Genomic DNA, 27,013 nt, shown 5'->3' with positions numbered 1-27,013 from the left:
CTCTGGTGGTGGGAGAGGGTTGTACTGATGAATGCTCCTATGGGTGAAGAGAGATGGTCTGTGAAGGGAGTTGGGGACTTTGCACTGGGGATGGCCTGGGGAATTTGGTGCTTGAAAAGTCTATTCATCCTACCTCAGGAGGGAGAGAGTTGGAACTCCTAGGGGCAACTGGCATCTGGGGCAATGGGAGAGCATGGGTAAAGGTAACCAAGGAAGGGCTACATAATCAGGAATGTCGTGGGGAAGGGCCCTACCATAGGGCAGTATCCTCTGCAATAATTGGCATTGTTCTGGGAGTAAGGCACAATGGAAAATCCGTGGGGCAAATTCTACAAGAGCAGAAACTGCCTACAGGAAAAAGTCTAGAATAGATACCTTGGAAGCTTTGATTAAGTGAAGAGTACAGAGAAGAGAGACCAGATAATTATAGGGATCATAAATCAGAGAACAAGGCTCTAGAGTAGACAGAGAGGATAGATAATGAAGAGAGTGAGAGAAATCCTTTTTGGAAAGGGATGCAAAAAAAATGAAGTTAAAAAAACAAACAGGATAGTTGAAGGGAAGGAGAGGAAGGGGGAACTGTTTGAAAGGAAAAAAGGGGGGGAGAATTTTATATGACTGCATAAAAGCAGGAAAGAAAAAGGAATTAATAAGCAAAACCTTAAAGAGAAAAGGATAAACTCAAGGAGGATTCAGGGGGAAGAGAGACAGTGGAAATAAGGTCACATTAAAAATGATTAAGGCAGGGGGAAGTGAGGTGGCAGAACTTAAAAGACTTGCTCAAGGTCATTCAGCTGGTTTGTCCAGGGTTCTTTTTTTTTAATTTTCTTTTATTTTTTTTTTAAATTTTATTAATTTATTTTGATTTATCAACAATCACTTCCATATGCTTTTGGGTTGAAAATTTTTCTCCCCCTTCCTCCCCCCCACCCTCCCCAAGACGGCGCACAATCTGATATAGGCTTTACATTTACATGCCCATTAAACATATTTTCACATTAGTGAAGTTGTAAGTAAAAATTAAAACCAATAGGAGGAACCATCAGAAAGAGGAAACAAAACTCAACAGAAGGTAAAAATAAGTGATAGCAATTCGACTTCCATAGTTCTTTCTTTGGATGTGGACAGCATTTTTCATCCCGAGCGAGGCCTCTGGAGATGTCTTAGATCCTTGTAATACTGAGAAGGGTTCAGTTTAATAATATTAGTCATCGCATAACATGGCTGTTATTGTGTACAAAGTCCTCTTGGTTCTGCTCACTTCACACAGCATCAGACCATATAGGTCTTTCCAGGTTTTTCTGAAGTCAGCCTGTTCATCATTTCTTGTAGCACAATAGCATTCCATTGTCCAGGGTTCTTAATGCAACATTTAATTCAAGTAGATAGTGAGCACCTGTGAGCTAAGCACTGCATTTTGGAGAGGAGGCTGCATTAAGCACCTTAAGTTGAGTGTGTTCTTTTTCCTCTTGGTATTCCTGGCACCTACCACGGTGCCTGGCAAATGGTATCAATCAATCAACCGACAAGCATTTAGTAAGCCTACTATATGCTGAGCGCTGTGCTAGGTGCAGGGGGTACAAAGACAAAAGAGAAAACAAGAAGTTTGTCAAGACAGTACACACATGTACACACACACACACAATTGGTGCAAGATGCCTGCTCCCTAGCTTTCATCGTAAACTTTTTTTCTAGTTAGCATGTCCGGTAGGTAGTTGATGATACTGGGGAGTGAGACTCAGGTCAGAAACAGGGCCTTCTATCTAGAGCTGGGCGTCATCTGCATAAAGATGATAACAAAACCCATGTGAGCTGATGAAGTCACAGGAAGAGAAAGTCAAGAAAGAGCCCAGGGCAGAGCCTGGGGAGACACTCACAGCCGAGGGTGAGATGGATGAAGGTCCAGGAAAGGGGACCAAGAAGCAGCAGGCAGACAGGTGAGAGAAAAGGAGAGGAGAGACCGGAGAGGGGTGGGGGGGAGAGACGGAGACAGAGAGGAGACAGAGAAACTCAGGGAGAAGAGAGTAGGGAGACCCAGAGAGGAGACACAGACCCGAGGAGAGCAAACAGAGACACACACAGTGTGAGACAGAGAGAAAAGAGCCACAGAGGAGCCAGAGAGAGACAGCAAACAGAGAGGGTACGGAGAGAGAGGAGACATACACAGAGAGGAGGCAAACACAGAAAGAGGAGACAGACAGACAGACAGGAGATGAAGAGAAGACAGAGGAGGGACAGCGAAGAGAGACACATAGAGGAGGGACCCAGACGGGAGAGAAGACAGAGAAGAGAGACGGGGAGGAGCAGAGAGGAGAGTCTCAGACACAGACTCAGGATGGAGCCAGAGACAGGAAGGGTCGCAGGAAGACCGAGCGTCCGAGGCCGCAGAGGTCAAGAAGGCTGAGGACGGAGAGAAGACGCCCGGCTCCGACCCGAGGCGCTCTGGACCGAGCAATTTCGGTTTGACCGAAGAGGCCTGAGAGGGAACGATTGTTCAACTGAAGTGAACTGAATGGAAAGGAATTGAAGAATGGAGGAGATGACGGCCATCTCCGAGGGCCGGCAGGGTGGTCTGGGAGAGGTCCCGAGAGAAAGCGTCTCTGGGGAACGAACCCCAGCCGGCTTCCCTTAGGGCCTTGGGCTCCCCAGCCCATAACCCTCCCGAGTAGGCTCGGAGCTACACTCAATTGGCAGGGACCTATAGGATCGAGGCCTCGCCGCCTCGCTCCTCCCTCCCTCTCCGCCTGCCCCTCCTCCCTCTCCCACGCCAGCCCAGTCCGAGGCCTGCACTTTTTGTCCCACGGCAGCCACCGTAGTGGGCGTTGGTGCTTCCTTGGGATGGGGAGACGGAGTGAAGGAAGGAAGGCGGGTTCAGCGAAGCGGGATAGGGATTGGGCCAGGCTCGCGGGGGTGGGCGGAGCCTAGAGGGAGAGGTCAAAGGGCAGTAAATAGTGGTGATGTCAGGCGGGCAAGATGGCGGAAGGGTGAGATCCCTATCCCGGCGCCGGGGCCCAGGGGCGGGCGGGGAGGCTGAGACGGAGGGCGGTGTGTGGAGGCCGGAGGGGGCCAGTTCGTGGCCTCTGGAGGCGAGACGGAGCCGGGCGAGGGGCACCCGGAGGAAGGAGAAGGAGAGAGAGATTAGGGGGGAAGTCATAGCTGGGTTTAACGCCTCCCGTGTGCCCCGCCCACCCCAGGTCCAGGCTCTGCCTGTCCTCCCCCTTTTCCTACAGTATTCCTGTTCCCCCTACCCCTGGAGATATTCATGCCCCCCAACTATTCCTGTCCCCCCAAGGCAGGAGATATTCACCTTCCAACAATTCTTGCCCCCCCCAAGCCCAGGGGAGCTTCAACCCCTCCCCCCAACTATTTTTACCTTCCTCTAAGTCCTGGAGATATTCTTACGTCCCAATATTCCTGATATCCCAGTTCAAGGGCCATTCCCCTCTCAGTACTCCTGTCACCTTAGCTTCAGGAACTATTCATCCCCCCAGTATTCCTGCCTTCCCGTAACCAGAGTATGTCTACCACCCTAGTATTCCTTTCCTCTCCAATTCCAGGAAATTCCTACCCTCAGGTATTCTCCTATTTCTGACCCCATTCCCCAAGTCCATGGAATGTCCACCCCTTGCTAAATCTGTGGAATGGTCGCCCCCCATTTCTATTTCCCTTACCAAGTCCATAGATTCCCCGCCCAGGTGTTCCTGTCCCCCACCAAGACCCATGGAATGTTCACCCCTACGATGTATCTATTTCCCTCTTCCCACACTGTTCCTCTTTCCCAGGCATGGCATATGGAATGTTCCTCTCCTTCGTGTTCTTGTTCTCCCCCTCCAGTGACAGTTCACAAGAACATTTACACCTACAATCAGACTAATTTCTCCCTTAACCAATTCCTGTCTCCCTGTTCCCACTCCAGCTGTTTCCCCCACACTCTGTTTTTGTTTGCCCACACTCCCCCTAAACATCCCCCCTGCCTTACAAATATGAACATCAGGCCCAGGAATGTTTTCCAGGCACCCAGCACCCACAAGCAGCCCCGTACATAACTACTCTCTGGAAACTGCTTCAGTGCCTTTGGAGTGGGGTAGGAAGGGATGGGGTGGGAATTTACTTCTCAAACTTCCTGTTTCCTCCACAGGGAGGATGGAGGCTGGTGGAGAAGCTGGCTGCAGCAGAGCTACCAGGTTGTCAAAGAGAAGGTAAATGGGGACCAGGGTTCCTCATCCTTTCTAGGCCATAATTGTGGAGAGACTTGGACACTCCCTTCTCTATAGGTAGGAAATTCTGGCCTAGTTATATGACATTTGTAGCAGATGTTTATCTAGTGTTTTGAATCCAAAATCTTTCTTGATCCCCACAACAATCCTGTCAGGCAATGTAAGCATTGTTGGCCCCATTTTACAGAAGAAGGAGTCTGAGAAAAGAAGTGACCTGCATATGATAATGTGACTGGTAAATGGCAGGTCTTATGATTCTGCTATGCCAAAGGTAATTAGGTATATGACCATTTCCCTTTTCTGGGCCTCAGTTTCCTCATCTGTAAAATAAGGGGGTAGACTAGGTGTGTGTGTGTGTGGTGGCATCTTCAAGCTCTGACAGTGTGTAATTCTATAAATTATGCAGGGCCCAGTATGATGACCATGTAGTTAGAGAAACAGCATAAAAGTATACTGTGGTGTGTGCCCAACACCCGGTGTTTGACAGAGAAAACAGTAAATACTGCAGGAGGGGAAGATGATGAAGTACTGGGCCAATCATCAAAGGCCTCTTTGAAGAGGTAGAGCTTGAGCTTGTCCTTGAACTTTGGGTGGGCTTCAGATTGGGAAAGAGAAATAAATAAGAGCATTCTAGGCAGGGACATAGCGTGAGCAAAGACAAAAAATCAGCAATACGGCTGGCATGGTCCTGGAATGGTCGGTGGGCCACTCTTTTTGTAGTGGACCACTTTGGTAAAAGAATAGCAGGGAGCAAAGGTTGGATAGGTAGAATTAAAGGATTTAGAGATGGGATTAGACCTTGTAGATCAGCTAGTCTACTGTCTCATTTTACAGAAGCCTAAGGAAGGAAAGAGACTTGCCCAAAGTCACATGACAGGTAGGAAATAGCAGAGCTGAGATGTGAACCTACTTCTCTGACCAGCTGCCTAATGGGACGTAGGTGATTCAGTGGAGTGGATAAGGAAGACCAGAGCTCAGATCTGGCCTCAGACACTTGACTAGCTGTGGGATCCCGGGCAAGTCGCTTAAAGTCTCAGTTTCCTCAATTTAAAATGGGGATTATAGGGGGCAGCTAGGTGGTGCAGTGGATAGAGTACCAGCCCTGGATTCAGGAGGACCTGAATTCAAATCTGGCCTCAAGATACATAACACTTACTAGCTGTGTGACCCTGGGCAAATTACTTAACCCCCATTTCCCAACCAAAAACAAACAAATAAATAAATGAATGAATGAATAAGTAAGCAAGCAAGCAAATAAATAAATAAATAGAAATAGGGATTATAATAGCATCTACCTCACAGGATTGTAATGAGGATCAAATGAGATAATATTTGTAAAGTACCTGGCATATAGTAGGAGCTACATAAATGCTTATTTCCACTTATTGGCACTGCCATGTTATGCTTGGGATGCCAAGTGGTTCAATAATGTGTATACTAATGCCATTCCAAGATAATTTGTCAAAACTGACTTCTGAGTTGACTATGAAGCTAATTACTGTTTACCTAGGCAGGAGACAGGTAAGACCAGTTTTGTTTCTCCAGAACAGGTTTTACTTCCTGGGAGCCTGTAACTCTTAGTTTGATTAAGTCTTGGGAGCATTTGTAATTGGTAAAGCGACCTTTGGCATTGATCCAGACACAGTCCCTGATCCTGTCCTGAGCTATTCCTGTTGGCTCTGGAGGAATGAATGATAGGATTTAACTTATAACAGGGGCCTCTGAGGTGCTTCCTTCCCACTTAAGGGCATTTCCGGAGATTGAATGTGAAAAGCTGTAGGTCATTTCATCCAGCAGCAGGCTAGGGCCTCCTGTAGGAGTAGCACTGTTGGGTTGGTTATTAGCATCTGATGCTATCTCATTTCCCCTGTCCTGAGCACTGTGGGGAGAACAGAGGGAAGACAAGACCTGGTTCTTGTCCTCTGCCCTTGAGGAAGGAGACACCAGGTCCATTTGGGGAGACAGAACGTATCCAGAGGGAAGAGGTCCTAGAAAACAAAGTAAGAACAGAGTGAAAAAAATAAATGAGTAAATAAAAACAAAACAAAACAAAAAATAGAATAGGCTGGATTTGGACAAGAAGATCTCCAGAATCCTTCTGATCTGTGAAACTAATGTAAATTATTATAGCCTTACCTAATTACATACATAATTCCTAAGGGAATGATGGAATAACAGAAATAAGTAGAACTTGTTAGAATTAGTCCTAGAAGGCTTCATGGAGGTTGAGTACATGGAATCTGATTCGAAAAGGAAATATGTAGAAAGAGCTGAAAGGGAGAGCTAGGAGATGAGAGCCTGAGGCATGGCTAAAGGGAAGCCAGAGGCCAGTGTGATGTAGTGGGCAGACTCCCTGGGCTCCTTCCTGGCACTTAGCTTTGCCTGAATAATGTGTGACTTCCTACTAGTCACTTCTTAACAAGCCTGTCCCCTGGCTTTGTGCCCGTGAAGATAATCTTTGCTGTGCCTGCATCGTAATGCTCTTACTCAAATTCTCCAGTGAAGCTGGTTTTATCAATCTGGATATTCCCTCCAGTGATACAACACCCCTCCCTCCTCACCGCCTATCCAGTTGCCCGTCCTATATGACCTTTATGTGTGTCCTTCCATAATAGGACTATTTTAAGGATCAAAATAAAATCATGTATGTGGTTTGATTAGAGCATTGTTTCTGAGGTGGGGTGTTGGATGGTAGAGAGACCTGAGATTCCTGATTGTAGGAATTTGGATTTTGATATGAGCCTAGAATTGTAATCTTTGGAAAATTGCCTGTGATGTCTAAGTTCTAGATTGGAGTTTGGTTAGTGAGCTCAGTATTCAGATGCAGCAGGGCCTGGAGTGTAGCCATTTGGGCTTTGGGGGGAGGAGGATGGAAACAGGGTTGAGGGGAAAGGGAGAGAAAAGTGGAGAGAAAGACCTAAAAGCATAAGAGATGCAGAGGTTGACCCTTGGTTTCCCACTCCCCCCAGTCCACAGAAGCCCTGGAATTCATGAAACGGGACCTAACTGAATTCAGCCAGGTGGTACAGCATGACACAGCGTGTACCATCGCAGCCACTGCCAGTGTGGTCAAAGAAAAGCTGACTGTGAGTATCTTCTTTGTGGGCAGAGCCAACTGCCCACCTCCCACCTGCTGACCCCAAGTGCTTGGGGGAACTCATCGCTCTGTGACCTCAGGACCTGAGACTTCAGGACATTATTTGTTTCCTTGAAGCCATTTGCTTGTTCTCACCCTACTTCATTGTGGCCATATGCCCCTGACTGCTCCTGTTTAACCACACGCCTTTCTCTAGGAAGTGCTTGGTCTTGTTGATAAGATGTTGGGTGTTTGTTTGTTTGTAAGCGAAATCAGTATGGTGTGGAGGAGGACAGTTGGAGAGGCCTGGAAATGTACCTCCACCCCTCCCCCCAAGCAGCTGTGACCACCATTGACCTGGCTTGCCTTGAAGGTGAACCAGTTGCTTGTGATTGGCTAGTTGGAGGCTCTTTCACAAACCCCTTGTCCAACTCTGAGCCATGCATTTCCCATCCCTTGTTCTCTTATGCCCTTTTCTTTCCAGTCTTCGCAGTCCCAGGGTCATCACCAAGCCCCAGCCAGGAGGGGTGACTAGTTCTGAATTGGCTTCCAGTACTCTCACTCCTTCTGTGCCTCCCACACCCAGTTGCGATGTGAGTTTGAACCAAAACACCTCTTTTCCTCCATTGACTTCTCTGCAGACTGAAGGTTCTTCAGGAGCGACAGAGAAGATGAAGAAAGGACTATCTGACTTTCTTGGAGTGATCTCAGACACGTTTGCCCCTTCCCCTGACAAAACCATTGATTGTGACGTCATCACCCTGATGGGCACACCTTCAGGAACCACGGAACTTTATGATAGTGCCAAGGTACGTGTCACATGTGCCCGGGGAACCCCATAGTCAGAGACCCGTCCATACGGAGCCCTGCAGCTAGGCTGTGGGGAGAGAGAGACTGTAGGGAGAGAGACGCAGGAGAAACAAACAGCTGTCTCCCTTTCGGTGTGCCCATAGAAGATGGGGACATCTGACAGCTCTGATGGTGATGGTGATGCCTCCCATTCCCGTGGCCTTTCAAGATTTACAACATGCTTTCCTTACAACCACCCTCAAAGGCAAGGAATAAAGGAATTAATATCCATTTTGCAGATGAAGAAATGACATCTGCCAGAGGTTTAATGACTTGCCAAAGATGGAGACATTGTTACTGACCTTAGGGAGTTCCTGATACGATAGGAAAACAGGCTATACCCTGAAAAAGACCCCAGTGATAGTAATCACTGCTAGCATTTCTATCTTACTTTGGTTTATAAACCGCTTCATGTGAGTGATCTCATTGAATCCCCAGAGCAGCAGTGGGAGGGAGGTACTCCTACCTCAGTGTATTGGTGATGGCTCAGGGGTCAGCCCTCCCTCCATCAAGGAAGACCACAGCTCATCCTGGGCATTTCCTGTCCTCCATGGCTTCCTGTGGATCTTCCCCAGAGGACACACCCAACATGCCAGGGTCCCTCCTCCAGACCAGAGGTTGGCAGACTATAGCTAGCTGGATTTAGCCCATGAGCTAAGAATGTTTTTACATGTTTAAATTCAGCAAAACCATTCTTAGCTCCCTGGCTGCACAGAAACAGGTGGCCATCAGTTGTAGGTTGCCAAGTACTTATTTAACTGATAAGGAAACTGAGTCTCAGAGAAATGAAATGGGTTCCCCAAGGCCACATAGCTGGCAAGCAGGGGGCCTGGATTCACCTTAACATGCCAGATAGGAGTCCGCTTCTTCTTCTCTTACATTAAGCTGTCTCTCCTTCATCCCCTGTATCTAGTCACTCTCATGGTCGCCCCTCCAGTAGAAGCCCTGAAGACCACTTCTCTGGGCGATTGTAATAACCTGCCACTTGATGTTCCTGCCGCTAAACTCTTCCGTTTTGTCCGCACGTACGAGTCGAGTTGTCTCCTTAAAACGCTGACCCCATTTCCTACCAAAAAAATCTAGCATCCTCATGCTGCCTTCAAGACCTTCTGTTATCTAGTCCCAATCCACCTGTCTGACAGTATCACTCATCTCCCAAGAGAAGGCTTCTGCTCTAACCAAGCTGGCCTTTGGAATTCCTTGTTGTATCTCAGCTCTGAGCTTTGGCCCAGGCTGTCTCGCCCTACCACACCCCATCCCACGGCCCTGCTCTGTCTGTGCTGCAAAGCTGGCCTCGCCTTCGGGGCCCAAGCCAAGGCCTACCCCTGCCAGAGCCGCCACTGCCCTTTCCCTTTTCTGACTACAAAGCAGCTGGTTTGGGCCCTTTCAGCTCATGCTGTGTCACGTTGCTACTCGGCAGTCTCAGTCATGCTGCTCCTGACCCGGCGAGACCATAAACAATAGGTGGCAGGAACTGTGTCCTACCAAGAGGTAGCGTGTTGTATGTAGAAGGAGCCCTAGACTTGGGAATCAAGAGCCCTGCTTCTAGCTGCCCGGGTTGGGCAAGTCACTGTTCTCTGGGCCTCAGTGGCTTCCACTCTAAAGTAAGAGGGCTAGAGTGTCCCTTCCAGCTCATAGAGGCGATGGCTCTTTGAGTCTGTGCTTCCGTCTCCCAGTTTCCCCTACAGTGGAAGGCCCTCAACATCTAGGGACTAAAGGAGCAGCTGAATGCAGCTTTGGGGAATTGGTTAAGTTTTCATTTGCATACTAATCACAGAGAAAAAGCTTTGAATAATTCAGAATTGCACAGATGTAGTTTGGCAGTGTGTTTTTTCTTTATTTATTGTTAGCGTGTTTCATAGAGCCATATGTTTAAACCTGGAAGAGACTTTTAGAAGTGAGGAAACTGAGGCAGACAGCCCAGGTTCACACAGCTAGTAAATATCTGAGTCAGTATCTGAATTTGGGTCTTTGTGACACGGATGCTGTGTCATCTGGCTGCCTCCTGGCGACTTTTTAGAATAAAATACTTCCTGCACTGATCGTGATTCCAGTAGCTCTTCATTCCTTGAAAGATAAAAATCCAAATCCTTTATCCTGCCGTTCAGGTTCGATTCAGTTTCTGAGGACATACTGGGACAGACAACCTGGTAGCATGCTAGGACCAGAGCTCCTTCACCAGGGGTGGGGCACCTGCGGCCTCAAGGCCACATGTGGCCTTCTAGGTCCTCGGGTGCAGCCTTTTGACCAAATCCAAGTTTTGCAGAATAAATCCTTTTATTAAGGGGATTTGTTCTGTGAGGTTTGGATGCAGTCTGGAGTCTATAGGCTAAACCAAATCAAGGGCAGTGGCTCTGGCCCATTGCTGTGTATATGTTTCCATCCCCTCCCCTGCTCAGTGCGTTATTAGGCAGTCAGTGACTTGAGGACGTAACTTGTGGGAGTGATGGCTCTCCAGCTTGTCACTAAAAATTCCCCAAGGCTCATGTACTTGAAAATCAGTCCTTAAGGGGCAGCTAGGTGGCATAGTGGATAGAGCTCTGGCCTGGGAGTCAGGAGGACCTGAGTTCAAATTCAGCCTCAGACACTTGACACTTACTAGCTGTGTGACCCTAGGCAAGTCACTTAACCTCAATTGCCTCATCAGAAAAAAAGAAAAAAAAATCAGTCCTAAGTCGCTCCCCGTCTTCAGCTTAACCTCTCTGAGGCTTACTTTCTTCATTTGTAACATAGGGATAATAATTCTGGTGTAACCCATGTAAAGACTTTCATTACTTCAAAGCTGTATGATTTCACTGGTGTGGGGTCTCCTGATGCAGATCACAGAGCCTCCATACCTTGGTCAAGGATCTTCGTGAATCTCTGGCTGAGTGAGATTCAGCCCCTGCTGACCAGTTTATCCTTTGATGGCTGCCCGAGCCTGTGACCAGACCCTTCCTGAAGCCTGGGCGGCCTCATGGCACTGCCTCCTGAGCCAGTCAGAGGCACGCAGGTTCTCAACTTGGATGATGGGCTGGGCTTGAGCAGCTTGGGCTGGCTCCTGGGCAGCCTTCAGAACCGGTCGAGGCCATTATCCAGGTGCTGTCAGATGTGCTGCCTATCACACAGCGCAAAGTGCCTTTCCACAGCAGCCTTGGGAGATGAGCAATGGGGGCAGCACTATTCCCATCCCCATTTCTCAGATAAGGGAGCTGAGGCTCCAAGAGGTGAAGGGACTTACCCAAGGTGCTGCCCGGACTCAAGGCCTTCCAGCCCCCAGGGGAAAAGGGCGGATCTGCCTCACTCCACAGCCTTCCACGCTGACCTGGGGCCTCCCTTGGGAGCCAGGGAAAGCCTGCCAGAACTCTCTCGTGTACTTGGTGAAGAATGGAGTATATGCCTCCTGAATGATGGGCTTCCAGAGGGAGCAGGAGGCAGACAGGCCCAGTGATTGGGGGACTGCTTCCTCCACAGGCGGGGCCCTGGGGAGGTGGGAGGGATCAGCCCGCTCCCCTCAGAGGCCTGTCTCACACTCTGTCTCTGTGCTTCTTTGTGTGTCTTGTGCCAGGCTCGTCTGTACAGCCTGCAGTCAGACCCAGCGACGTACTGCAATGAGCCCGATGGTAAGTGAAATGTGAGGGGGGCATGGAAGCCACAGGCTCTCCCATGCCCTAGCCTGTGGGGGTGTATAGGGATGGAGGAGCCAGGGTGCCGGATGGACTGGCTTCCTGTGCCATGCCGGTGACCAGCTTTGCTGCTGCCAGTAGTGTTTTGTGGCCCTGCTCACTGCCCTGGAGCCCTCCATCAGAGAGTCCAGAAGGGACCCAGAGCAGTGGGGCAGGGTGAAAAGAGCAGTGAACCTCAGTTTGGATCCTTGCTCAGTCTTTTGCTATCCTTGTGACCTTTTACAAGTCATTTACCTTCTCTGGGCCTCAGTTTGCTCATTTCTAAGAATGTAGACTAGATGACCTCTCAGGTGCTGGTGCCTTCTCACTCCTATAACCCTAGAGGTCATGTGAGCCAGCCCCCTCGTTTTGTAGAGGCGGGAATCCCCATTAAAGCACCACCCCCTTCAGGAAACTGACTGCATTTCCTTCTCTTCCTGTTTCGCCCCTACCTCCATGAACAATAAAGCCCTTTTTTGACCTCTTCTAGCCTCCTTTGTTTGCAGCTCTCTGATATACTTAGCATCTAATCCTATGTAATGTCTGAGTCTGTCTCCTTACTTTACTGAAGGAGATCTTTAGTAAAGTATATGCTCTATGAGGACACAAACTCTTCCCAAACTTTGTATCTTCCCCAATCCTTGGCACAGTTTTCTACACCTAGAGGGCACTTAGTTACATTTGTCATGTCATGTTGTGTTATATCATCCTGTGCTGTATATCTGTCCCTTTGCAGGGCCTCCAGAGCTGTTTGACACCTGGCTATCTCAGTTCCATTTGGAGGAAAAGAAGGAAGAGATCTCCAGTCTGCTCATCAGCAGCCCCTCCATCCGGGCTCTCTATACCAAGATGGTGAGGAGCCCTTTGGGCTAGGACTGAGCATGGCCAGCCCAATGTTAGAGGCTCCTGGGCAGTTACTAGCAGAGCTAGCTGATCAGGTGTCAGGGAACCAGGGGGGCAAGGGGTGACTCAAACCAAAGTGCAGAACCATTATGAGCAAGATTGAGTCTCTTGCCTTTCATCCATTCAGCAAACATTCAGCCCCTGTGTCCAGAGAGACTTGTTCTAGGTGTCAGGGGAGTCACAAAACGCAGGCCAGATACAGACCCTCTTCTCCTGGAGCTCACAATCTAGTACAGGGACCTATGGTTCACAGTATTGGGTGAGTGCATTCAGGAGTGTAAAACACAGTGAAGTCCCAGAGCGGCAGTGAAGAGGGGGGATCAAGGAAGGCTTCATGGAGAAGGCAGCGTTTGAATTGGGCTTCAAACATCCTGCAGGCATTCAAAGGTGAGGAGGAAAGTATAGGGCATGTTGTGGGGAGAGTGAATCATCCAGTTTTAGCTCCATTGCCCATCTTTGACATCAATGTTTTATGCCCCCTGAGTGCACTTTTACATGAGGTAAAGCTGGAAGTGGAACAATAAGCATATGTTGAAAGCTAAGGTGTGCTGTACTTTAGAGGAACTTAAATATCAGATGTGGGGTTTTGAACTTGACTCCCTGAGAACTAGGGTGCCAATGAAGGTGTGTGAGCGGAGGGGTAACACAGTCTGGTATTTATGACAATGCCTGATTGGGAGCAAAAGGATTCCTCCAAGGGCCCGATGAAATTTTTTCTCTCCAAACAAAATGTTTGAGGGGTTCCACATTGTTTTAAACCTTGCTGGCAGGTACTGCTTGGTACAGACCAATTGGTAAGCCCTAAAGAATCTTGGCACTTCTTGAAGGCAGCCTCTTCCCCTGTGGTATACACAGACTTTCACATTTCTCCAGGTCCCAGCAGCTGTTTCCCACTCAGAATTTTGGCACCGATACTTCTACAGGCTCCACCACTTAGAACAGGTATGCCTGTCCCTGCCTGCAAAGGGTGGTGGACAGAGTGTTGATGGGGTAGGGGGAGTGGAAGAAGGGGCTTGGGGGAAAGCATCTTGACCCCATCTGTCTCTTCTTTTTCTCTAGGAAGAGGCCCGGAGGGATGCTCTGAAGCAACGAGCAGAACAAAGTGTTTCTGAGGAACCAGGCTGGGAGGAAGAGGAAGGTAAGTGAGGAAGGGCTGTTTGGCCAAATGTGCCACCTATCCGTAGTCACACAGACTGCTAGGAATTTTGCTATACTGAGGTTCTGTCATTCATTCATTCATTCATTCATGAATATACCAGTGGTGTGAAGAGCGGTGAGTTATATATAAATTTTAGATGAGGTGTGATCCCTAGCCTCAAGGGGCTTACATTTCAATAGGAGACAAGTATATATGTGATGAGACACTACATGATAAATGTATTTTTGAGGTGCCAAGTGCTGTTTGAGGTCTGAGGGCCAAATCTGTTACTGACTTCCTGGAGGAAACTGCGTTGGAGTTTGGCTTTAAAGAATATATAGCAATTAGCAGGTGAAGAAGAGAATGAACAGCTTCTCAGGAAGCTCTACTAGAAGAAGTATTATTAGAACAGTTGTTACCTCTGATGTCTGCCGTAATCCATGCTGGGCTTGTGTTAGGCATATGTTGGGACCCTCTTCTGTCACAACGTTAACCCCTTTTTTCCCCTTTCCCCATTCCCCCACAGAGGGACTCTCAGTAACATCTCAACTGAATGTGCAGTCCCAAGAAGAGGAAAAAGCTGCTATGCCGGGCTCTGCCCCAACTTCTGAGGTCTGGCCAGCCATCCTCAGAGTCCTTCTGAGGAGAGTTTGGGAATTGTGGCTCCACCCTCAGCAGAGGTCACCCCATCGGAGAGTAGCGAGAGTGTCTCACTTGTGACCCAGGTCGTCAATCCCGCTTTTACACCTGAAGCCCCAGCACTGGTGCAGACAGCCTCTTCTAAGGACCTCTCCCAAAAGCTTTTGGAAGCGACATTGGAAGACCAGGTTCCCCCAGCTGATGCAGGAGAGACGGGCCCACCTCCTGTGGAACGGCCCAAGCCTTCAATCCCCAGTGGGCGTCCGAGCAGCTCTGAACCCAAGCCAGGGATCAGAGTAGAGACTCTGAGAGAGGAGGGACCAACAGACTTACGGGTGTTTGAATTGAACTCGGACAGTGGAAAGTCCACACCTTCCAACAATGGCAAGAAAGGTGGGTCTTAAAGGCTGGAGCCTAGGAGGGAGTTGGCGGGGCAGAGGGAGTTGGGAGTGTCCTTGAAACATACAGACCCATCCTCCTTTATTCTGGTCAGGTTCTTAGGGGCAGATCCCAGCTGCCTCTTTCTTACTGACTTTTGGCCAGTTCTCACTGACCCTGGGCTGGAAGCAGTGATTTGGGAGCACTTGTAATGGCAGTGTTATCAACTGAGGTGACACCATTGTAATGCTGGTATTAAAGGATAAGGTGAAGAAAGAAAAGGACTTAGCCAGGAGTCGCCAGATCTCATGGTGTATTCATCTGGTGCTAAACAGTCCATGTAGGGGATCCGAGTCAGAACCAGGAGCTTCCAGGGCAGCTGAGAAGGCCAAAGTCTGTCTGTCTGTCTGTCTGTCTATCTGTCTTTCTCTCCCGACACACACACACACACACACACACACACACACACACACACGAGAGTTAATGTGTGTATTATTCTAAATGGTACCCTTTAGTCTCTCATCACTCCCTAGTAGTACAACAGAAGTTAAATCCCTGTCAGCTCTAAATCCTAACATGCTAAGTTCATAGAAGGAAGAGATAATGTGGGAGTGAGAGTAATCATAACTCACATTTTGATAGCAATATAAGAATAATTGGGGAAGAATTCCTGGAGGGGTGAGGCTTGAGCTTTAAGAGTAGTGTAATTTGTCGAGAAGGGCCAAAGGTATTCTAGGCCAGAGGAATGTCCTGAGACAGAGAAACTGGGGTGGGGTGGGGAAGGGGATGCTGAAGGCCACATGTGGTAGAACAGTGAAACTGTCCAGGAAAGCCGATAGCAAGCTAGAGGGGAAAGGACACTAGCCTAGGAGACAGAAGGCCAGGGCTCCAGCCACATATCTGGCACTGACTTAATAGGGGACTAGTCCCCTTTATAAGTCTGTTTTCTTTTGTGGAAACTGAGAGTGTTGAGCTGTGGATCATAGGACTTCAGACTTGGGAGTGACCTTGATAACTATCTTAGCCACTCCTGGCTGAAAAAGGCTTTCCCTACAGCATACACAAGTGGTCATCCATGCATGATTGAAGACCTCGTATGAGGTTCCCTAAGCAGCCCAGCCCAGCCCAGCCTACTTTTGGATCAGTCTTAGAATTAAGTTCTTTGAACCTCAGTTTTCCACTTTGCAATTTCTTTTCATAGTTCCTAGTCTACCTCCTAATGGGATAATGTATTATAAGCACTTTGCAGACTTTAAAGCCCTATGTAAATGCCTAGTGATCGTTATTTTTAGTATTGTTGTTATTATTATTACCTTCTGGGAGGTGATGGTCCTTCAGATATTTGAAGACAGCTATCATGTCTGCAGAAGAGATCTTCTCTTCCTCAAGCTAAACATCCTGAAGGAATGAACTTGTGGCAGCTAGGTGGTGCAGTGGATAGAGCACCTGCCCTGGAGTCAGAAGGACCTGAGTTCAAATCCAGACTTAGACACTTAACTAGCTGCATGACCCTGGGCAAGTCACTTAACCCTGATTTCCTCAAAAAAAAAGAAAGGAAATTAACTCAAGGCACCCCACCTTGGCTACTCCTTCTGGTTGCTTTTCTTTCTGAAACGTGGCCGGAACAGAATACAGAATTATAGATATGGCTGCCTAGGGCAGAGTGAAGGGGGCAAGGGGATTACCCCCTTCCTCATTCCTGAGATGAGCCTTCTTGGCCACCTTCCTTCTCAGAGCTTTGTGAAGTTCTGGGAGCCTTGGCAGGCGTTCAGGCAGTAAGCATTTAGGTGTCTTCTGTGTGCCAGGAACTGTGCTATGTGCTGGGGATACAATGACATGCAAAAAGAATGAGAATCCCTGCCATCAGGGAGCTTCTATTTGGGGGTGGGGGGGTGGGCAGGGAGACTTGGTGGGTCTGGCTGAGTCAGCAGCACAGCCAGGATGGGGAGGAAGCAAGGCCAGCCTGGGCCCATCCCCTTACTGCAGGGTGGACGCCAGGGAGCAGTTAGAAAGGAAGCGGGAGTCAGGGCCAGATTTTGGAAAGCTTTGACTGCCAGGCTAAGAAGCCTGGCTGCTAGAGAGCAAAGGCTTGACTTGTTTCTATGGGCATTCGAAGAAGAGTGTTCTTGGGGTTGCTGACGGGAGATCGGAGGCAAGGAGAACATGAGATGATGATGAAGGTAGGCTCAGTGGTAGTGTGGGAGTGGGAAGGAGAGTTCTCTGAGGTTGTTTTGGAGAGATGTGGGCAGGAAGGGCGGAGTTGGAGGTGGTGACACGGTGGAGCCATTTGAAATGGCTTAGCCTGAGCCCTCTCCATCCCAAGCCTCAGCAGGCACTCAGAAACTGGCCCCTCAGACAGGATGGCTGGGTCTTCTCCTGCATCTCGGCATCAGCTCATTGACTGCGTCACTGACTCAGGGTGTCCCCATAGGGAAGCCACTTCAGTTTCTTCTGTAGAATAGGTGTGAGGAGATCTGCCTTTTTAATTGCAACCCCATCCCCATGCGCACAAGAGTGTAGCAGCTGCTGGGTGGCACCAGAGGACACAGCACTGGGCCTGGAGTCAGGAAGACCTAAGCAAATTTGGCTTCAGACCCTTACTAGCTGTGTGACCCTGAGTAGGTCACATCTGCCTGCCTCAGTTTCCTCATCTCTACAATGGGGATAATAATAGCACTTACCTCCCAGGGTCGTTGTGAACATCAGATGACACATTTGTAAACAGATCAGCACAGTGCCCGACACTTAGTGTGGGTCCTATAGAAATGCTTATTCCCTTTCCCCCACTAAGAGTGTGTTGTTTCCCTAGCCTACCCTTATTTCTGTCTCGAGGCTCATGAGATTACTGCCTTTACTTATTCCCCTGTGGATTGTGTGAGTGATGAGGCAGATTGACACCATGGATTTGGTGTCAGGAGATCTGGATCTGAATTCTGATGACCATTTGCTAACATTAAGCAAATTAATTCACTTCTCAGAGGTTCAGTTTTTTATCAGAAAAACCAGAGTCTTGAAGTTAATGAAGGTTCTGTCTAGCCCTGAGTCTTTGATGATCCTGTGATAAAGACCTCTCAAAATCCTTTCCAGCTCTGATATTCAACAAACATTAAGTAACGTCTGTGTGTGAGGCCTAGTGGATACAAACATAGCAAACACCTGCCCAGCTCTTAGGGAACCTGCAGTCTGATGAAAGACCAGTGCCCAGGTGACTCTAATTGAAGGGAGTGTAACTAGAGACTGAAGCAAACTACTTGGAGAAATTGCTCAAGGGAGAGAGGCTGCCTTCACTTTTGAGTGGGGAGATGGCATCGTGGCTGGGCCTGGGAGGGAAGGCAGAGGAAAGTCCATTGGAGGCAGAGTGAGAACTCGGGCAGGACAGAGCTGATTTGGCTAGAACACAGAGGGCACCAAGAGAGGATAGAACTGCACGGGGAAGCTGCAGCCACCTCCTGGGGAGCCTTGAAGGCAGGTCAGGAGGTGAGGCTTTATTCAGCAGATAACAAGGAGCCGAAGGGGTGCTGAGCAAAGGATCAGTGTATTTGGAAGATTCCTCTGCAGTAATGTGAAGGATAGATGGAGGAAGGGCCCAGAAAATAAGTTCTTTGAGGGCAGGCACCGTGCTTTTTAGCTTGGTATCTTAAGCACAAGGCCTTGGCTGTCAAAGCAAAAACCCACTTCCCACTTCCTCATATCCATCGTCCTCTTCAGCCCTGTCTTTCTCTGGGCCCTTTTTTCTTCTGCCCTTACCTTCCATGACACCCTGTGGAATTTCCCTTCTCTCATTAGAAACTTCCCTTTATCCTAGACTTTTCCTCTTCATCCTAGACCTTTTCCTTTCATGTGACTTACATTTTGCAATCCTGGAAAGCTGGTTCTTTTCAGAAGACACTAAATCCCTGACCACCCTCAGCTGCATATGTGCTTCTTGTCTCACGTGCACCCAGACAGATGAGGGACACACGGCCACTCTATCTGTGTCAGAGAGTGGCTGCGTGCCAGTCTGTTGGCATAACGTGCCAGATTTGTGTTACGTAATTGTAACTGGGCCCCCACTGCTCCTTGGTAATCTTTTTGTCCTGCCTCGATTCACTCACTCCCGAAGGTGGATTCTCCAGACCTTTTCTCTTCTCCTCAAGACCCTCATTTGGTCCATTCTCTTTGCTCCCTGCAGGCCTCAACTCCTGCCTTGCTGACACAACGGAAGCACCAGCTTGACATTTCTTCCCATTTCCCACTGCCATGTCTTTTTTCAGGCTCTTCTCTTACCTGAAATGCTCTCCCGCTTCCCCTCTGGCCCTTAGACTCCTAAGCTCCTTTGAGGGGTTCAGATGCCTCCTCTTCCTCAGAGCCTTTCCCCTTAGCCGTTTGTGCTCTCTCTCACCCCTCCTCAAGTGGTCAGTGGTTTATTTAGTTGTAGTAAGTTGTTGTCTCACCTTCTGTAAAAGGGAAGGATCCTGGGGGGCAGGGACTGCTTTTCACTTTGTCTTTGTGTCTCCTGCCTAACACAGAGACTGGCACATAGTGGGCAGATTAGTAAATGCTTGTTTGAATTAATGGACTCCCCTTTTCTCTGCCTTTTCTTCCCCACTGAAGACCTCAGAGCCTCTTGACCTTGTTCAGCTCTCTTCTTTCTGGGATTCAGCCAAGGCTGGTACTTGGGCCCTTGATCCTGTTTCCTTGGAGTCTCTCATCTTTAATCTCTCCCTATTTCCTGACACTTTCCCTGCTGGCTGCAAACACATCTAAGTCTCCCCTGTCCATTCAGAATCCTTAAACTGCTGGCTTTTTTTCCTTTTACTGCCAGACTCCTAGGGGAAAAAAAAGAAAACCACCTCCCCTTGTAGCCACTTGTTCAGCTCCTGCTCACTCTTTCTCAACCCCTGGCCTCCAGCCCTACTCTTCACCTGAAAGTGCTCTCTCCAGAGTTACCAGTGATCATGATGATTATTGAATGCAGTGGCCTTTTCTCAATTCTCCTTCTGTTTGGCCTTGGTGTATCTCTTGATAGCAGGCATCTATTAAACACTTACTATGTGCCCGGCACTGTGTTAAGCACTGAGGATATAAAGACAAAAACAATCCCTCCCCTCCAGTAGGTCACATTCTTTTTTGTTGTTGTTGTTAGGCAGTGGGGTTAAGTGACCTGCCCAGGGTCACCCAGCTACTAAATGTTATGTGTCTGAGGCCGGACTTGAACTCGGGTCCTCCTGAGTCCAGCACCGGTGCTCTATCCACTGCGCCATCTAGCTGCCCCTGTAGGTCCCATTCTTAAGAGGCAGGCCTGTGTGACTTGATGAAAGGTAATCCCAGAGGAAAGACACTAATAATACCCAGCACTTCTATAGTACTTTAATATTTGCATAGTGCTGCACAAATACCTCATTGGATCTTCACAACACCTCTGGGAAGGAGGTGCTATCATTATCTCCATTTTGCAGCTTTCTGATGCTGGTGACTTGCCCAGGGTCACACAGCTAGTAACCATCGGAGGCAGGATTTGACCTTGGGTCTTCCTGATTCCAAAGTCCCCTGTGCCCCTGGTAGCTAGGGGAAACCAGGAAAGGCTTCTTCCAGAATATGGAATTTGAGCTGCCTTGGGCAGGGAAGCCAGGAGTTAGGGGGTAAGGCATGGGGACACGTGAAAAGGCATGGAGTCCAGTCATAGTGTACTTTTGGAGGAATGGCAAGAAGGCCTGTATGGTCTCCTATGGATTGTAGAGAATGGAGAGAGACGACATCTAAGAAGACAAGAAGAGTAGGAAGAGGCCAGCTTATAGGGCTTTAAGTGTCAAATGGAAGAGTTTATATTTTATCCTGGAGGTAGGGAGTCATTGGAACTGACTGAGTGGTATGGCCAGCCCCATACTTTAGAAAAATCGCTCTTGAAGCTAAGTGAAGAATGGATTGGCATGAGGAAAGACTTAAGACAGGGAAACCAATTAGAAAGCTATTATGATAATCCAGGAAAGAGATGATAAGGGCCTGAACTTTTGTGAAGACTCAATAGAGAGAAGGGGGTGTTGGAAAGGTGGAAATGATCCAGATCTTATCTTGGACATGTTGAGTTTGAGATGCCTATTGGATATCCACTTTGAGCTGTCCAGAAAGGCTAACACGGGACCCCCCAAAGCTCAGGATGTAGGCTGGAGAGAGGGGAGGAACCAGGGGAGAGCAGCGTCCCAAGCACCCCTCTCCTCCTGGATGGTCTCTGCCTTGTAGTATTATTCTCCTGGTTATTGTCTTACCTCTCTGAGTGCTCCTCAGTCTCCTGGAATGACTCACCCGCCACCTCCTGCCCACTAATCATAGGTGTTCTCCAAGGTTGTGCCCTGGGCTCTCCTCTTTCTCTCTCCTTTCTCTTAGTGACTCTATCCTCTCCAGTGGACTTCATTATCATCTCTTTACAGATGACTCCCAGATCTCCTAAATGCAGCCAGAGTGATAGCCCTGCATCACCTGCTGGACATTTCCTTGGTGTCCCACTAGTATTGGAAACTCAGAATGTCCCAAAACAGAGCTCGCTCTCTTCTCCCACTCAGCCTGTCCTCCTGCATCTTCCTCCAGAAACGACCCTCCTCCTCCTCCCCCAGCTTCACATCCCAGCAGTCAGTCCAAACCCTTCACTCCCCTTGCTCCCTGTAACATTCAGCTGCCAACCCCCTTGTCAGTTCTGTCTCCATGCCCTCTCTGTAATCCATGCCCATCCGGTCGCTGTTTGTCTTCTGATTTTGCTTCTTGCCTGGACTGCTGCAGTAGCCTGACAACTGGTGTCTGCCTCCCTACCATTCATCTCCATAGCTGCCAAAGTCATCTCAAAGCATGATCCTGCCGCAAGCTTGGAGTCAGAGGATCAGCTGTGAGGCTAGAAGGGATCCAGGAGGTCATCGAGTCCAGCTTCCTTATTCAAAAATGATGGAGCTGTGGCCTAGTCGTGGAGCTGAGGAAATGTCAGAGGCAGGATTGGAACCCATGTCCTCTGACTCCAGAGCAAATGCTTGTTCCATTAAAGGACTTAGATTTTAATCCTGGCTTTGCTACTTACTACCTGTAGGACTTTGGCAACTTACTTACTTAACTTCTCTGGCCCTCAGTTTCCTAATTGACAAATGAAGAATCCCTTCATCTTTGGGACCCTTTTCAGCTCTGCATCTGTGATCACCCTTCTGTTCAAAAACATGTACTAGCTGGCTCCCTGTTGCCTCTGGAATAACATTCGAAGCCTGCCATTGTCTGACTCCTGCTCGCTTCTCCATCTTTTTTTTTTTTCACGTGACCTCCCTTCACATCACATTCAACTCAGATGACAATCTGTGGTCACCCAAGCATGGTGTCATTGCACCTTCCATCTCATGGCTTTATGTGGCTGTCTTCCTGCCTGCAGTGCATGTCCTCCTCACTTTGACTTCTTAGAAGCCCTAAATTCTAAGTGATTCCTCTTTTTTTTTTTTAAAGGCAATTACAGTTAAGTGACTTGCCCAGGGTCACACAGCTAGTGTTAAGTGTTTGGCCTGAGGCTGGATTTGAACTCTGGTCCTCCTGGCTTCAGGGCTGGTGCTGTAACCACTGCACCACCTAGCTGCCCCACCTAGCTGCCCCTAAGTGATTCCTCTTGCTCCAAGGTTTTTCTTATCTTCCTCACTCCCAAGTGAATTCTTTGCTAGTCCCTGAAATTGCTACAACTTTATCCATATTCAGATTACCTTGTATTTACTTTTAAATGTTCATTTTATGTGTTTTCCAATAGAATGTAACCCCCTTGAGGGCAGGACTGGTTTGGGGTTTTGTCTTTGTACAACCAATGCCTAGCACCATGATTTATGCTTAATAGGTATTTTCACATGTTTTGAGTTATATGGACTGGAGGCTGGAGGATTCGTTAGGAGGGTGTTATGGTTGAGGCCATAGAGGACATGAACATTCCAAGCCATTCTGCCATTCCCCGTGTGAGGACAACCCCCAAATCTCCTGCTTCCTGTAGAATCTCCTATACATAGCCTGCAGGCCCTGCCAGTCGTGCAGCTGTAAATGTGAGAAGATGGCATAGCTAGCCCACCCAGGGCAAAAGTCAGACTCCTGATAAAGAGAGCCAGGCTACCAGGCACATGTCGTGGAATGCAGAGAATGCTGGGGAGGAATCAAGAGGTTTCCCCCTACTCCCTACCTGTTCCCCCCGGCCCCTTCCTGGCAGGTGGGAAGTCCAGCCTCGAGACTGACTTGCTCTGTGATCCTTTTCTGGATCCCCCTCATCTCTTAGTACCTTCCCTGTATAGTCAAATCATGTAGCAGGTAAATGCTTTGCAAACCTTAAAGCATTAGGTAAATGCTAACTATTACGATTACAATAATAGGTTTAGATCTGTAACTTCAGCTCCAGACCTTCCCATATTCTTATCACATATTTCCAACTGCCTGCTAGGCATATGGAATCTGGAGAAGAGAAGGCTGTGGTAAGATAAAAGTATTTGAAGGGATGTCATGGGGAAGAGAGATGAGACGTGTTCTGGTTGGCTCCAGAAACCAGGACTAGGAGCACATGAAGGAAGCTGGACAGAGGTGAGTTTCAGTCTGGTGTAAAGAACAGTTAGAGGTGTCCAGAGTGAGATAGTGAGTGCCCCATCACTGTCCTTGTCAGGGATATCACATGGGCTGGACTAGATACGAGATGGTCTCTGAGTTTTTTTCCTCCTCTGATGAAATGGGCCCCACGATCCCTTTTTAGCCCCACATCTCTGATTCTACATGTATCTTGCACAGGAGTGAGTGATCTTACCTATATATTTGATGCTTGGTATTTAGAACTGCAAAGCACCTTAGCGACCATGTTGTCTAAAAGTGTTGTTGATTGTCAGACACTATCTGATGTCCCCAATCCCCCTCCCCCCGATATAGGTGGTCAGAAAGAATAACATTGAGAATGATAACTGAGGTATAGCACTCCAAAATTTGCAAAAGGCTTTGCATCCATTATGTCATTTGAGGCTCACGCCCACCCTGTGAGATAAGTGCTACAGATGCTGTCATTCCCATTTTGCAAACCAAGAAATAGGCTGAGACAGATTGTGTAATTTACCCCAGGTCACATTTCTGGTAATTATCTGAGGTGGGATTCAGAGCCAGGTTCTCCTGACTCCAAGCTCAGTGCACTAGCCGCTCTGCTAGCTTCCTCTTTGAGCCCCTGGGACCCTTACTACAGAGATGGAAGGACGGCCTCTGACCCATTGGCTGGGAGCAGCTAAGGGATGCATCCCCCCGGAGATCTCACAGTCCTGGAAGTCTCCAGTTGAAAGGGATAGGTTCTAGGAAATGGAGACGTTTGTGGCTGTGCTGGGGTCGTGGGGCAAATTTGAGCTCCCTTTTGGATGTGCTTTAGCCCCAAGCCTTCTCCATGCCTTTGGTTTGGTCCTAGGTTCCAGTACTGACATCAGTGAAGACTGGGAGAAGGACTTTGATCTGGACATGACTGAGGAGGAGGTGCAGCTAGCTCTGTCCAAAGTTGACGGATCTGGAGAGGTGAGGCTGTGCTAGCTGGGGAAGGGCCCTCCAGGAAAAGCCCCCCATCTCCTCTTCCAGTGTCTGAGGTGTTTTGGCAGCAGCTTCCTCTTCTCCCTTCCCTGCCCCCAACACTGACTGTCCTGGGGCTAAGAGAACATGAGACATCTCCTTATCCATCACTAGGAAGGCAGCTACAATGCTGAAGGCCACCCGTGAGTCAGCCACCCTCCTCTCCCCAGGAGGCATTAGTCCCTTCATTGGGTCATTCAGTGAGCAGCCGTCTGTGCCCAGCAGGAAGGAAGAGCACTGAGCTTTCCCTCACTCATCCCAGGGAGGTGAACGTGGTTGACACCGGGAGATCAATAAGAAGGAAAGGGTAGTCAATCTAGTGGGGCTCTGTGGCAGAAGGATACATAGGAGAGGGACCGTCCAGTATCAGGCAGACAGAGTCAGCTGATAGACCTAAGTCAGGCAACTCTGTGTCCCCCACGCTCCCAGTGAGAATGTTACCACCCCATGGGGTCAGCCATGCTTGCTGATCTTTAGTTGTCCCTGGTTTCTTCAGATGCCAGTGTAAGCCAAGAGGGCCCATAGGCGTGCTCATCAGCCCTTTGGCAGTTGGGTGATTTGGGGAAAGCTTGGAGTTGAAAAGTAAATACAAATGTCTGTTTTTTTGATCTTCCCCTCCCTCACTCTCATTTGCAGCTGGAAGATGTGGAGTGGGAGGACTGGGAATGAGGCAGGAGGGCTTGGAGAGAACAGCTCCTCCACACAGGCCTCCACCTCCCTTCTCAGCCTGGTCCTGGACGGCACCATGGACGCCCGTCTGTCACCCAATGCTGTCTGTTCCATCTTCTGAGTACACCCAATGCCCCTCTCCTGGAGAGAAGTCTCTTCAAGGCCAGACAGTGTCATGTGACCTGTGCCAATTCTTGGATTGGGGGGAGGGGAATCCTACCACCACCACCTTTGAAGAGCCCTATTTCTCTGCTGTAAATCCACTGCCCTCAGGCAGTACCTGCAGTGGCCTCCTGTCCATCTACCTGCTTGTGTATGTGGAAGCTAAACCTAGCCCCAGTGGTGCCCTTTGCTCACCTGTTGTCCCCTCCGTGTCCTGTCTTTCAGCTAAAAGAAGGGAGGGAACAGCTTGTGAAAGCCCCTTTCCTGCCTTAGCACCATTTCCTTCTTTTCTCCCTTGTGTCTTTCCCCACCCTACCATAGGTGGCCTTCTTTGTCTGACTCTACTGGCTGGGGGAGTGAAGGATGACATACATTCACTTGTCCTCTGGGGAATGTCGGGGCTTCCTGTCCCTTAGTGAAAGACTGTTCATTTGTGGAAATGTCCATGTCTTAGGGGACTCCTCTTCCTTTGCCAGGCCTTTTCTTCTCTGTTCATAAGGCTCACGTGATCTTTGTCTTTCAGTTCTAAGTAGGCACCTACTGTAGTAGTGATTGGGGACCAAATGCTGCCCACCACCATCATCACCACAATCCTGGTATTTCACACCACCCCCTCTGCCAGTGCCTCTGTGATAGCACCTGCTTCTCAAACATTCAAGGAACTGAGACCAGCACAGGCTTTTCTGTCTGTGAGGACATGCTCTTCTTGCATTTCTTGCTCTGTTCTCTCCTTTGGCCACTCTGAGCCAGGAGGAGCAGCCTTCGAGCCCTTCTCTTGTTCCTTGGGGGGGGGGGAACCTTCTCCAGTCCTTTTCCTTGGAGTCTAGGAAATACACCATGTGGAATGTAACTGCTTCACAAGCAGGATAGAAGGTACAGTGACAGTCCCTGAGAACCCTCTTCCAGCCTTCATTGGGTGAGCCATGAGACACCCCCCACCCCCACTGCTTCTCCTTGGGGCAGGCTCACACTCATCTACACCTGCCTCCTGACAACATTTGGCCAGTGTGGATTTCCCCCCTTTCTTAAATGTCCATGGTTCTGGGGAGATAAAGAAGAACTGTCTTCAGTCTCTCTTTGCCGCTTTCTCTGGGTGGGGAGGGGTTTGCCAGGGTTCCTGAACGCCCTCAGGCTGCTCCCTGCTGCTGTCCTGTGGACTCAAGTACATAGGCCAGTGTGTTGGACAGCCATTTTAAAAGGGTCTTGAGGTCACGGGGTAAGGGGAGGGTGGCAGTCAGTCATGTTCATCAAGAAAGTCAAGCTGGGGAAAATGCTGAATCTTTCTCCAGGGGTGGGAGGGTGGTGATTTTTTCTTTGTAATGTTTAGTTTAACCTTTTTGGTTGTTTGTGCAATATTATATATTTTAAATTATAATGCACCTCCCCAGAGCATTTTGTAGCTGGGAAAAAGAAAAAAAAGATTCTAACAGCTGTTAGTTTTGTAATTTAAAAACCCCACAAAGAAACTTTGTCCTGAACCTTTTGCAGACTTGCAGTTAACAGCTATTAAAGACATTCGAGTTAGCCAGAGGTGTCTGGGGCTTTGTTCTTGTCCCCCCCTTAGTGGTCCTGGTGGGGGGAGGTGTCTGGCCTGGTCTGGGCTGCAGCCCCTTTGGGGTGGGGCCCAGCCCAAGAGCAGCATTCCATTGTGGCCACTGGTTGGAGCAGAGCCCCCATCACCCCGGCACTCGGTTAGGGGCTGAGAGAAAGGAACTGCTGCAAGCTAGCTAGTACCCTGAACTGGGGCCCTGCCTGAAGGGGACAGTGGCCTACCAGG

General features: G+C 48.9%; 1 protein-coding gene across 1 annotated transcript; it reads left to right on the top strand.

The window, feature by feature from the left end:
- Positions 1–1,836: 1,836 nt before the first annotated feature.
- Positions 1,837–26,764, top strand: BSDC1 (BSD domain containing 1). Its single transcript, XM_078145483.1, is given in 12 exon segments — positions 1,837–1,937; positions 4,139–4,199; positions 7,187–7,303; positions 7,935–8,102; positions 11,690–11,744; positions 12,523–12,638; positions 13,563–13,631; positions 13,749–13,827; positions 14,354–14,443; positions 14,446–14,859; positions 24,251–24,354; positions 25,042–26,764. Coding segments are annotated over 12 exon segments (1,353 nt in total). The 5' UTR covers positions 1,837–1,890; the 3' UTR covers positions 25,075–26,764.
- The last annotated feature ends 249 nt before the right edge of the window (positions 26,765–27,013 follow it).

Source organism: Phascolarctos cinereus, unplaced genomic scaffold, assembly GCF_003287225.1.
Source record: "Phascolarctos cinereus isolate Bilbo 61053 unplaced genomic scaffold, phaCin_HiC Scaffold_726;HRSCAF=1367, whole genome shotgun sequence".
NCBI classification, from domain to species: Eukaryota; Metazoa; Chordata; class Mammalia; order Diprotodontia; family Phascolarctidae; genus Phascolarctos; species Phascolarctos cinereus.
This window is presented reverse-complemented; position numbering and strand designations above follow the sequence as displayed.